General features: G+C 41.0%; 1 protein-coding gene across 1 annotated transcript in view; it reads left to right on the forward strand.

Moving 5' to 3' along the window:
• Positions 1-14,372, forward strand: part of LOC135539554 (mRNA (2'-O-methyladenosine-N(6)-)-methyltransferase-like) — a 48,431-nt gene that overhangs the window by 15,185 nt on the left and 18,874 nt on the right. Inside the window, 9 exon segments of the mRNA XM_064965491.1 lie at positions 5,414-5,568; positions 6,081-6,228; positions 6,676-6,759; positions 7,311-7,410; positions 7,615-7,777; positions 10,744-10,913; positions 12,546-12,632; positions 12,879-13,063; positions 13,406-13,499. Coding sequence (XP_064821563.1) covers positions 5,414-5,568; positions 6,081-6,228; positions 6,676-6,759; positions 7,311-7,410; positions 7,615-7,777; positions 10,744-10,913; positions 12,546-12,632; positions 12,879-13,063; positions 13,406-13,499 — 1,186 coding nt within the window.

A 14,372-nucleotide genomic window follows, 5' to 3' on the forward strand; every position in this document is an offset into this window, starting at 1 on the left:
TTTTCAGTTTTTGATTTGTTAAAAAAGTTTGAAATATCCAATAAATGTCGTTCCACTTCATGATTGTGTCCCACTTGTTGATTCTTCACAAAAAAATACAGTTTTATATCTTTATGTTTGAAGCCTGAAATGTGGCAAAAGGTCGCAAAGTTCAAAGTGGTCGAATACTTTCGCAAGGCACTGTACATGAACTTGAAAGCACTGGCCACTTTAATAATGGAAAAATAGTCACTTTAATAATGTTTACATACTTTGCATCACTCATCTCATATGTTTATACTGTATTCTATCCTATTCCACTGAATCTTAGTCTATGCTGCTCTGACATTGCTCGTTCATATATTTAACATATTCTAATTCCTTTACTTTAGATTGTGTTTTGTTAGATATTACTACACTGTTGGCGCTAGAAACACAAGCATTTCACTACACCCGCAATAACATCTGCTTAACACGTACAGTTTAAGTCGGAAGTTTACATACACTGAGGTTGGATGCATTAAAACCCATTTTTCAACAACTCCAGAAATGTCTTGTTAACAAACTATGGTTTTGGCAAGTCGGTTAGGACATCTACTTTGTGCATGACACAAGTAATTTTTCCAACAATTGTTTACAGACAGAATATTTCATAATTATAATTCACTATCACAATTCCAGTGGGTCAGAAGTTTACATACACTAAGTTGACTGTGCCTTTAAACAGCTTGGAAAATTCCAGCAAATTATGTAATGGCTTTAGAAGCCTCTGATAGGCCAATTGACATCATTTGAGTCAATTGGAGGTGTACCTGTGAATGTATTTCAAGGCCTACCTTCAAACTCAGTGCCTCTTTGCTTGACATCATGGGAAAAATCAAAATAATTCAGCCAAGACCTCAGAAAAAGAACTGAAGGTACCACATTCATCTGTACAAAAATTAGTATGCATGTATAAACAGTATGGGACCATGCAGCCGTCATACCGCTCAGGAAGAAGACATGTTCTGTCTCCTAGAGATGAACGTACTTTGGTGTGAAAAGTGCAAATCAATCCCAGAACAACAGCAAAGGACTATGTGAAGATGCTGGAGGAAACGGGTACAAAAGTATCTATATCCACAGTAAAACGAATCCTATATCAACATAACCTGAAAGGCTGCTCAGCAAGGAAGAAGACACTGCTCCAAAACCGCCATAAAAAACCCAGACTATGGTTTGCAACTGCACAGGAGGGACTGGTGCACTTCACAAAATAGATGGCATCACAAGAAAGATAAATTGTGGATATATTGAAGCAACATTTAAAGACATCAGTCAGGAAGTTAAAGCTTGGTCGCAAATGGGTCTTCCAAATGGACAATGACCCCAAACATATTTCCTACGTTGTGTCAAAATGGCTTAAGGCCAACAAAGTCAAGGTATTGGATTGGCCATCACAAAGCCCTGACCTCAATCCCATAAAAAATGTGTGGGCAGAACTGAAAAAGTGTGTGCGAGCAAGGAGGCCTACAAACCTGACTCAGTTACGCCAGTTCTGTCACAACTTATTGTGGGAAGCTTGTGGAAGGCTACCCACAATGTTTGACCCAAGTTAAACAATTTAAAGGCAATGTTACCAAAATACTGATTTGAGTGTATGTAAGGTTCTAACCCACAGGGAATGTGATGAAAGAAATAAAACTGAAATAAATAATTCTCTGCTATTATTCTGACATTTCACATTCTTAAAATAAAGTGGTGATCCTAACTGACCCATGACAAGGTATTTTTACTAGATTAAATGTCAGGAATTGTGAAACACTGAGTTAAAATGTATTTGACTAAGGTGTATGTAAACTTCCGACTTCAACTGTATGTATATGTTAGGTAAGGCTAAATCCGTAAACATGGGCACCCTCATAGACATTATCCTGACCAACTTGCCCTTCAAATACACCTCTGTTGTTTTCAATCAGGATCTCAGTGATCACTGCCTCATTGCCTGTATCTTCTATGGGTCCGCGGTCAAACGACCACCCCTCATTTACATTTTACATTTACATTTAAGTCATTTAGCAGACGCTCTTCAAACGCTCCCTAAAACACTTCTGCGAGCAGGCCTTTCTGATCGACCTGGCCCTGGTATTCTGGAAGGATATTGACCTCATCCCGTCAGTCGAGGATGCCTGGTCATTCTTGAAAAGTAATTTCCTCACCATCTTAGATAAGCATGCCCCGATCAAAAATGCAGAACTAAGAACAGATATAGTCCTTGGTTCACTCCAGACCTGACTGCCCTTGACCAGCACAAGAACATCCTGTGGCGGACTGCAATAGCATTGAATAGTCCCCACGATATGCAACTGTTCAGGGAAATCAGGAACCAATACACACAGTCAGTCAGGAAAGCAAAGGCTAGCTTTTTCAAGCAGAAATTCACATACTGTAGCTCTAACTCCAAAAAGTTTTGGGACACTGTAAAGTCCATGGAGAACAAGAGCACCTCCTCCCAGCTGCCCACTGCACTGAGGCTAGGTAACATGGTCACCACTGATAAATCCACAATAATTGAACATTTCAATAAGCATTTCTCAACGGCTGGCCATGCCTTCCTCCTGGCTACTCCAACCCCGGCCAACAGTTCCACCCCCCCCCCCCTGCAGCTACTCGCCCAACCCTCCCCAGCTTCTCCTTCACCCATATCCAGACAGCAGATGTTCTGAAAGAGCTGCAAAACCTGGACCCGTACAGGTTTTGCAGACAATCTGGGCTAGGCAATCTGGACCCTCTCTTTCTAAAACTATCCACCACCATTGTTGCAACCCCTATTACCAGCCTGTTCAAACTCTCTTTCGTATCGTCCAAGATCCCTAAATATTGGAAAGCTGCCGCAGTCATCCCCCTCTTCAAAGGGGGTGACACCCTAGACCCAAACTGTTACAGACCTATATCCATCCTGCTCTGCCTATCTAAAGTCTTCAAAAGCCAAGTTAATAAACAGATCACTGACCTTTTAGAATCCCACGGTACCTTCTCCGCTGTGCAATCCGGCTTCCGGTCACGGGTGCATCTCAGCCACGCTCAAGGTACAAAACAATATCATAACCGTCATCAATAAAAGACAGTACTGTGCAGCCGTCTTCATCGACCTGGCCAAGGCCTTTGAATCTGTCAATCACAGTATTCTTATCGGCAGACTCAATAGCCTTGGTTTTTCTAATGACTGGCTCGCCTGGTTCACCAACTACTTTGCAGACAGTTTTCAGTGTGTCAAACTGGAGGGCATGTTGTCCGGACCTTTGGCAGTCTCTATGGGTGTACCACAGGGTTCAATTCTCGGGCCGACTCTTTTCTCTGTATATATCAATGATTTCGCTCTTGCTGCGGGCAATTCCCTGATCCACCTCTACGCAGACTACACCATTCTGTATACTTCTGGCCCTTCCTTGGACACTATGCTAACTAACCTTCAAACGAGCTTCAATCCCATACAACACTCCTTCCATGGCCCCCAACTGCTCTTAAACGCTAGTAAAACCAAATGCATGCTTTTCAACCGTTCGCTGCCCGCAACCCGCCAGCCCGACTAGCATCACCACCCTGGACGGTTCCGACCTAGAATATGTGGACAACTATAAATACCTAGGTGTCTGGCTAGACTGTAAACTCTCCTTCCAGACTCATATTAAACATCTCCAATCCAAAATCAAATCTAGAATCAGCTTTCTATTTCGCAACAAAGCCTCCTTCACTCACACTGCCAAACTTACCCTAGTAAAACGGACTATTATACCGATCCTCGACTTCGGCGATGTCATCTACAAAATAGCTTCCAACACTCTACTCAGCAAACTGGATGCAGTCTATCACAGTGCCATCCGTTTTACCAAATCACCGTATACCACCCACCACTGCGACCTGTATGCACTAGTCGGCTGGCCCTCACTACATATTCGTCGCCAGACCCACTGGCTCCAGGTCATCTAGAAGTATATGCTAGGTAAAGCTCTGCCTTATCTCAGTTCACTGGTCACGAGAACAACACCCACCCGTAGCACACGTTCCAGCAGGTATATCTCACTGGTCACCCCCAAAGCCAACACCTTATTTGGCCGCCTTTCCTTCCAGTTCTCTGCTGCCAGTGACTGGAACGAATTGTAAAAGTCGCTGAAGTTGGAGAATTTTATTTCCCTCGCCAACTGTAAACATCAACTATCTGAGCAGCTAACCAATCACTGCAGCTGTACATAGTCCATCTGAAATAGCCCACCCAATCTATCTACCTCATCCCCATACTGTTTTTATTTGATTTACTTTTCTGCTCTTTTGCACACCGGTATCTCTACTTGCACATCATCATCTGCTCATTTACTCCAGTGTTGATCTGCTAAATTGTAATTATTTGCTCCTATAGCCTATTTATTGCCTACCTCCTCATGCCTTTTGCACACACTGTATATAGACTTTCTTTTTTTCTACTGTGTCATTGACTTGTTTATTGTGTTACTGGCTTGTTTATTGTTTACTCCATGTGTAACTGTGTTGTTGTCTGTGTCACACTGCTTTGCTTTGTCTTGGCCAGGTCGCAGTTGCAAATAATAACTTGTTCTCAACTAGCCTACCTGGTTAAAAAAGGTGAAATTAAATTAAAAAAAATCAAATAAAAAGGCTGCAGTCAGTCAGTTGTAATTTCGGATAGAGCAAACATTTCCATATATTTTTAACTACACGTGACAACTCCGCCTTTCCTATTCATAATATAATTTAACCAAATATTTGTTTAAAAAAACATTCCAGAAAGATATATATATATATATATATATATATATATATATATATATATATATATATATATATATATATGTTTTTATCAATTTGTATGTTTGAGTTTAACCTTAATATTTGTTCTGTCTTTTCTCGGGGATGAAACTGGAATTGCAACCAGCTTTGTTATGGCTTGTTTTTTGCTTTTTTATTATTATTTTTTTGAAAATGGTTTGAAAAGGACATTTTTGAACAATGGGTTCTTACTAATCTACTGGAGAACTAGTTTGAGTTTAAGTATATATTTTGTATAACTGATGCTTTTAGTGAGAGGTTTAATGCTTGAATATTTAATCATTTCTGCCCACCAAACTCATATTCATTATATAAATTAGCACGTTTAATTTTGTCTGGCTTGCCGTTCTTAATAAAGGAAAATGTATTTTTGCTCATATCATTTTAGAAACAAATCATTTGGCGAAGGCAGGGCCATAAAATGGGTAAACTGGCATATGACTAAATAATTAATCAGGGTGATTTTTCTACAAATAGACAGTTATTTATCTTTCCATGGTAGTAAGCAAGATCATATCTTTTTTTGTCAACTTTCTATTGAAATTTGTTGTGAGTTAATTTATTTATTTTGGGATATGAATACTGAGTATGTCTGTCATTGTTGCTATTTTAGAATATACTGGGACCTGGACATTCAGACTAACGCAGTGATCAGAGAGCGAGCCCCCGCCAACCATCTACCTCCCCACCCGGAGATTGAGCTCCAACGCGCCCAGCTCACCACCAAGCTACGGCAGCACTACCAAGAGCTCTGCTACCAACGAGAAGGTGAATTACCCACACAACTGGCGTTGTCAAGTCAAACTTAGCTTTAAATTAAAATTATTGCTTTTCTTACCTTTTTAATGACTTACTTTTCAAGGTGCCTCCCCATTATGCTGTCAGATGTTTGCTTTCTAGATGAGCTTGAGATGTCTGTCTGAAAACAGTTCTGAGGTGTCCACTTTAAAAAATAAAAAAATAATTATACAACGCTCAGCATTTTGTTAAACCATTGTTGTCACTCACAACCCCTGGTCCTGGAGTGCCATAGGGTGAGCAAAATGTTACCTCAGCCCAGGGTCATAATAATAATAATAATTAGGCACCAAACAGAAGACAATGGACTGAAATGGAGGGCCTTGCTGAACTTTTCTAATAAGCAACGCTCATTTCATTTTACGTTGTGAAATGGATTCAAATGTTTTCCCTAATTTATGTCCTGGTGAACACAACTCCGGTGTTCCTATACTCGGCTGACGTCAACCTTGATGATAAATGGCCTTTCCCCCCTCTAATAGGTATCGAGCCCCCACGGGAGTCTTTCAACCGCTGGCTGCTGGAGCGCAAGGTACTGGACAAAGGGCCTGACCCCCTATTGCCCAGCGATTGTGTCCCCATCATCTCCCGGACAATGTTCAGAGAGGTCATGAACGACATCCCCATCAGGTCAGTGGGAAAGGGAATCTGTACCCGTCCTGGCTTCAAATCTGTGCTTGATTCATCTTTCCTGGCGCAAAGGAACCAATGGAATAGACCCACAACTGCAAACCCCGCCCATCGGACACACCATGCTGGCTCAATCAAACGCTGAAAGTATTTGAAAGATGTCAAATATAATATTTAACGAAGACCTGTACATACCAATTATACTATATTCTTTAATTAATGTCTGTATGGCTTGATTCAAAACAGTAAATTAAGTTGTCTGATGTTGCAGACAGGAGGAGCTAGTGAAAAATGAGTGCGTCAGTCTGATGCAATTTTGTTGCATGTGAAATGTCAATACATTGAAATGTTGTCTTGGCAATTCGTTCAATTTATGGTTAATTTAGACAACAGTGTCTCCTCTCAACACTTTTTCATTTACTACTATTTTGTCATTTCTTATGCCAGGTTGTCCCGCATCAAGTACAAAGAGGAGGCCCGAAAGCTCTTATTCAAATACGCTGAAGCTGCCAAGAAAATGATTGACTCGAGGTAGGTGTTTCTGGCACACTAGAATTAATTTTACAAATTCCCTTTTTATATGGCCTGATATTCTTTGATGTCGCTCCCAAGTATGACATTATAGAAGCTGTCTTAAAGAATTTGAGCCACTAATATTTTCTGGCACACCGCTACATAAAGCACCATGACAATTTAGAATGTACTCTATATAGCCGATAAGTTATATAACTCAAGTGATGGCTCAGCATTTTTTTTAAACCACCGCTTTGACTGCTAGATTCAGCTTATAACATGAAAAGCAACACAATGTCTCAGTATTTCGGCATCCTACATAGAAAGCTTTTATAGACCTGAAGCAGAAACCCGCAGCTTCTGGGTTTGCACTTGAATGCTAAACCAAAACCGTCCTTTCTCTTTCCCCAACTGTCTTGACTGAGTGGCAGCTTGGATAGATTGGAGAAAAACTGAAGAGGAAAAAAAAGCATTTAAATGGAAGATTGATTGGGCTAGTTGAGTGTCTCTTTTGTTTGAAATGCTTTGTCTTGCTTGGAGAATGACCGGTGTGTTTTATGTCCTGTTAGAAACGCCACACCAGACATCCGGAAGGTTGTGAAATGGAATGCGGAGGACACCATGAACTGGCTACGGAGAGACCACTCAGCCAGTAAAGAAGACTACATGGTATATGTGTGTATGTGTGTGGTCAAGGAGTAGAGTTTGTGTGCGTGTGTATAGTTGAGTAGTAGATTGTGTGGTTTAGAAGTGTGGCGAACTGTATGTTTGTGGCAAAAAAATATTTCCATTGCTGTATAAATTCACCTCAATGGAAGGTACACTGACATGTATCTGTTGAAAAGCAGATCCTAAAACTAGTTTTTCCCTCAGGATCGTCTGGAGCACTTGCGGAAACAGTGTGGTCCCCATGTAACGGCAGTAGCCAAAGACTCCGTGGAGGGAATTTGTACAAAGATCTACCACATCTCAGTAGAGTACGTGTGACGTATTCGCCAGGCCCACCAGACCCTGCTGAAGGACTGCAACATCACGGGTGAGACGTGCTTGCTAGCTAAATCGCCTTAGACTCTGCACACTAGGCTAGACGCCATCCATTTAGCCCCAACCACGGTCTCTGTGACATGATATAAAAAACAACGCAGGGGGTGAATATGAAAGTATAATCTATAGCTTTGTAACGATTCACTTATACAAGTGCATTGGTCCGCGGACCCCAAACTGATCCAAATATAGTATTCGCCTGTCAGAAAAAAGATTCAAACATTACGAATCGCCTGTTCTCTACATTTTTTTGTTCATTTTCCATTTTTTTTACCTTCCCGAAAATACATTTAATCTTTTCTGAAAACTGATACCTCCTCTCCTTCAGTATCGAAATGCATTGACAGTCATTAATTTTGCATGCTGAACAACCCCAGGCAATATCAGTAGACTAGACATTTCTACAAACTTTCCTTTCCTTTCAAATGGTGTCAAGAATATGCATATCCTTGCTTCAGGTCCAGAGCTACAGGCAGTTAGATTTGGGTATTTCATTTTAGGCGAAAATTGGAAAAAGGGTTCAATACTAACAACTTTTTCCGTGGTGCCCCAGATTACCACTTAATTAATTGTTATATGTTTAATTTAATCGTGTAATAATAGGACATGGTTTGTAATTATTTGATAAAATAAGTCAAACACAATACATACAAGGTGGGTGTCAACTAGGCAAATGAGGAAGCAAAAACAAAATACATACAAGGTGGGTGTCAACTAGGCAAATGAGGAAGCAAAAACAAAATCATACAAAGCAAGACTACACGGAGGTCCAAGGGAGTGGCGTGTGTTGGTATGGGACACAGGCTCGGTTCCATTTCTCACCCTAACCACTTCTCCTAGCACCTGCCACTAAAGTTCAGACCGTGGAATGGATAAACTGACAGAACACAGAACACAACACACCCACACAGAAGTCAGCTCAGACAGATCCAGCTCAAAGAGTCCCAGCTCATGAGCTCCATCACCAGCAGATTTAAATTTTGAGTAGAAAACGTATGTGTTAATGCAACAAATGTTAGTGCATTGAATCGCATCGCACAGAATCGCATCGTTTCAATCTAAAACATACCGTGTCTGAGCCCATTTACAGTGCCTTCAGAAAGTTACAACGATGAGACCTTATATAGACAGGTGTGTGCCTTTCCAAATCATGTCCACAGGTGGACTCCAAGTTGTAGAAACATCTCAAGGATGATCAATGGAAACCAAGATGCACCTGAGTTCAATTTCGAGTCTCATAGCAAAGGGTCTGAATACTTGTGTAAATAAGGTTTTTCAGTTTTTTATTTTTAATGCATTTGCAAAAATGTCAACCTGTTTTTGCTTCGTTATTATGGGGTATTGTGTGTCTATTGCTGAATAAAATAAAATGTAAGGTCAAGGGGTCTTAATACTTGACGAAGGCACTGTATCTAGATACAGTTGAAGTCGGAAGTTTACATACACTTAGGTTGGAGTCGTTAACTTGTTTTTCAACCACTCCACAAATTTCTTGTTAACAAACCATAGTTTTAGCAAGTCGGTTAGGACATCTACTTTGCATGACACAAGTAATTTTTCCAGCAATTGTTTAGACAGATTATTTCACTTATAATTCACTGGATCAAAATTCCAGTGGGTCAGAAGTTTAAATACACTAAGTTGACTGTGCTTTTAAACTGCTTGGAAAATTCCAGAAAATGATGTAATGGCTTTAGAAGCTTCTGATAGGCTAATTTACCTAATTTGAGTCAATTGAAGGTGTACCTGTGGATGTATTTCAAGGCCTACCTTCAAACTCAGTGCCTCTTTGCTTGACATCATGCGAAAATCAAAAGAAATCAGCCAAGACCTCAGAAAAAAATTGTAGACCTCCACAAGTCTGGTTCATCCTTAGGACCAATTTCCAAACGCCTGAAGGTACCACGTTCATCTGTACAAATAATAGTACGCAAGTATAAACACCATGGGACCACACAGCCGTCATACCGCTCAGGAAGAAGACATGTTCTGTCTCCTGGAGATGAACGTACTTGTGCAAAAAGTGCAAATGAATCCAAGAACAACAGCAAAGGACCTTGTGAAGATGCTGGAGGAAACAAAAGTATCTATATCCAGAGTAAAATGAGTCCTATATCGACATAACCTGAATGGCCGCTCAGCAAGGAAGAAGTCACTGCTCCAAGACCGCCATATAAAAGCCAGACTACGGTTTGCAACTGCACATGGGGACAAAGATTGAACTTTTTGGAGAAATGTTCTCTGGGCGGATGAAACAAAAATATCACTGTTTGGCTATAATGACGTGAATGATGTGAAGCACGGGGGTGACAGCATCATGTTGTGGGGGTGCTTTGCTGCAGAAGGGACTGGTGCACTACACAAAATAGATGACACGAGGAAGGAACATTATATGGACATATTGAAGCAACATCTCAAAACATCAGTCAGGAAGTTAAGGCTTGGTCGCAAATGTGTCTTCCACATGGACAATGACCCCAAGCATACTTTCAAAGTTGTGGCAAAATGGCTTAAGGACAACAAAGTCAAGGTATGGGAGTGGTCATCACAAAGCCCTGACCTCAATCATATAGAATATTTGTGTGCAGAACTGAAAAAGCGTGTGAGAGCAAGGAAGCCCACAAACCTGACTCAGTTACACCAGCTCTGTCAGGAGGAATGGGCCAAAATTCACCCAATTTATTGTGGGAAGCTTGTGGAAGGCTACCTGAAACGTTTGACCCAAGTTAAACATTTTAAAGGCAATGCTACCTCGTCTTTATTTTTGGTGCTCAAACATAGAAATATATATTGACTCTGAATGGGAATGTCTGTTCTTGTCATTCTATATCTGTGCCCAACAAATTTCGTTACTTGAATATCCAAAATGTATTTTTAATTATCCCCCCAATTAAAGCCATATGTTGTTTTTCTTACTTTTGTTTTACGGTTACCCCTTTTTTCCCCCTCCCTTTTCAGGCCCAGAGGCAGCCGAGGTGCAGGACAGGCTGGTATACTGCTACCCCGTCCGGCTGGCCCTGCCCTCACCAAACCAGCCCCGCGTTGAGCTGCACTTTGAGAATGACATCTCCTGCCTACGCTACAAGGGAGAGATGGTCAAGGTCAACCGCGTCTACTTCGCCAAGCTGGTGAGGAATATGTTGTTGCAGTGATATTATGTGTAGTATAGTATTATAAATACCAATATATGTTGGTGCAATGGGGTGTCATTGATTGTGCCCCTGAATGTAATAACTATATTACATGAAATCGGTTCTGTGTAGTGGGTAGAGCTGGGCAATATGGTCAAAAAAGTTTAAGGATAAATGTATAATGTTAATGTGCATCAGTTTGTCGTGTCTTTGCCATGCCGGATTAAGTGATATGACATGCTAGTTTATAAAATAGTTTATCTTATTAATATTACCTGAATGAACTAATCATATAAATGTAATTAACTAGAAAGTCGGGGCACCACGGAATAATGTTTATATTGTCTTCCGAATAAACTCTTAAAGACGTCTTAAATAAACTCTTAAAGAATCTTTTATATCAATTATTAATCGTCACCTTTTTCAGTCTCATCTGAATGCCATAAAATTCTTGGTTATCTTCACGAACCTTGGCTAACAAGTTGAATCAACAATATAACATTTGGTTTAATTATTTATTTACTAAATACCTAAATAATCACACAGAATAACATATACACAGGATGAATCATACATTGATTACGTCATAGAGGAAAACGTTCCTAGCGGAACTGGGTTTGAATGAAAGCGCGGGAAGACTAAGGAACAAAAGGATTGGGTCTCTATCGGACCCTATGACGCTATGCTATCGTAAATACAGAATCTTATGCATTCTAAATAACCGGCCATTTGGAAAAGGAAATTGCAAGAAATGTTTACTCTGAGCTGTGCTTCGATAGATTGGTTGTAGATGGAAGGCTGGGTTGCCCAGCAGAGATCTCCCTGGTCCTTTGAAGAATATTTCTCGTCGTAGAACAGGTACGTTGTAATAACGTTGTGGTACCCTGTCTTTCTGAAGAGATTGTCCGTCTTTCCTAGCCCACGTCGAGTTAGCAGCAGCTGTAAACGTCTAGGATGTATCACTTCCTTAGTGAATAAGAGTTCAAAGTCCATACCAAGTTGCCATTCTATAAGCTTATGCTATATTCTGGCTGGTATCGTCGAAATTCATCCTTCCAGCGTGTCGATTGTCACCTCCAAGTTGAAATTCTCCAATCTAAATGTATGGACATCAGTTCTCACGTCACCGGGAACACAATGTTAATTTCGTTAGGTTGTAGTCAGTCAACCATTCGCAACCAGAGCTCACACTGAGGTTGGCTTAGTTCTGTAGTTGATATTAGCCCTTTTAAACGTATGGACAGCAGTCCTCACGTCATCGGGAACACAAGGTTGACTTTCGTCAATGGGCTTTTGTGGTGGTGGAGAGAAGGGCGTGTTTCATAGTTCACAACCAATGTCGTTTCACTTGGGTGGGGCCACTGAGTGAGCATAGTTCACTTATGAAAATAATTCTCTCATATAGAAGCTACAATTATATTTAATCTTTTCACAAATAGTTTTATATTTAAACAATTAAATTGCACAACAATTACATGTGAATCTGATAACTAGAATGTGTAGACTTTCCAAGATACAGTTTGTCATCCTATCATCAGTAATAATGAAAGTAATAATAGTAATAATAAAAAGCAGTAATAACAGTAATAATAAAAGCATCTCTGCTTAATTACTCACCTGTCTATCCAGGAGCTCTTATACCGATACAGCTGCATCGATGATCCCAGGTTCGAAAAGTTCCTGTCACAAATATGGTGCCTTATCAAGAGATACCAGGTAAATCGGACTCCCCCCTCTTTCTATGACGCCTCTTTCTATTTTTCTTTGTCTTATCCTCTGTTTTCACTGCCAAAGTAGTAACATTGTTATGAATCTGTTGGGAGGCAAAGCTCTTATAGTCCACCATCCCCTTCAACTTCTTGTTGCTCTTTCCTCTGCATCTTTTCTGTCTGGCTACATCTGATGTTTGTTGTGCTGATGTCATCGTTTATTGTGCTGATGATGTCACTGTTTTTTGTTCAGGTGATGTTTGGTGCTGGGGTGAATGAGGGGATGGGCTTACAGGGGGCCCTCCCTGTGCCTGTCTTCGAAGTACTCAACAAACAGTTTGGGGTGAGCTTTGAGTGTTTCGCCTCGCCGCTCAACTCCTACTTCAAGCAGTTCTGCTCGGCTTTCCCTGACACCGATGGCTTCTTTGGGTCCAGGGGGTAGATTTAGGTTTACCTCTCATCACAAACAATACATAATTATGTGTGGTCTACGCCAGTGTTTCTCAACCTCCAGTCCATGGTCCTGCACCGGTCCGTGGCATGTTGCTGAACATTCCCAGAGAGTCTAATTCGGTCAGATTTACAATGCTTGTTTCAATATAAGGTCCCTGACACTATAGCATACCAGTTCCTGACACAAAAAAAGGATTGAGAAACACCGGTCTAACTCATCTCAACTTAACAGAGACCACCGAGGCATGGGCCGTTTACTTTTAGTAATTTGTTAATCTATGGGTTTCTAGTTTGACTCTGTTCTAAAATATTCTCTTTGCCTCCAAGGCCCTTCCTGAACTTCTCACCGGCTAGTGGCTCCTTCGAGGCCAACCCTCCCTTCTGTGAGGAGCTGATGGATGCCATGGTGACACACTTTGAGGTGCTCCTCCTTAGTCATTTTTCCCTCATCACTAGTTGAAAAGACGGCGCCGTACTGGATCTCCGACCTAACATGGCAATTTTGTATTTGTTTTTACTTAATTTTCTTAATGTATCCGCTATCATTTCTTACAACCGACTATAACTTTTGAACAGCTGATCGGCAGTTACCTATCTCAATTCCCGCTTTAACCTCGACTCATCTGCCCTGGGCTCCTTCTGTAAATCTGACAAAATTTTCAGGCTACCGAAGAGGAAATGCTGACATTAGAGGCAAGAGAAGGGGGATCCTGGCGAGATAAAGGTGAAGGGAGAACCAACCACCTCTTCCCTCCATTTTACTAGATAATAAGATAGATTACCTCCGATCGCTGCTTTGCTAGCAACGGGACTCTCAAAACTGCAATATTCTCAGCTTCTCTGAAACATGGCTCTCGGACAAATGTTCTCCATTTACTGTGCCGACAGGACAGTGGAGTTGGGAAATCGAGGGGGGGAAGAGGTTAGCCTCTTCATAAACAACAACTGGTGTGCTGACTCGACTACGGTAGAAGTCTCAACCCATTGTTCACTCGTCTTGGAATACCTGATGGTCCAATGCTGACCCTTTTGCCTCCTGAGCGAGATTTCTGCTGTTATTTTGACTGTTGTATACATTCACCCTAAGGACTAGAAAAATAACAACCTGGCACTTAACAAACTGTACTTGGCTACAGCCAAGCAGGAAAATTAAATCCATACTCGCTCTGAGAAAATGGTCTCCAGAATCAGAGTTGATGCTACAGACTGGAATATGTTCCGGTACTCCGCTGATAACATCAACAAGCTAACCACCTCCGTCACCGGCTTCATAAGGAAATGCATCTTCAATGTT

This window comes from Oncorhynchus masou, chromosome 5 (assembly GCF_036934945.1).
Source record: "Oncorhynchus masou masou isolate Uvic2021 chromosome 5, UVic_Omas_1.1, whole genome shotgun sequence".
NCBI lineage: Eukaryota > Metazoa > Chordata > Actinopteri > Salmoniformes > Salmonidae > Oncorhynchus > Oncorhynchus masou.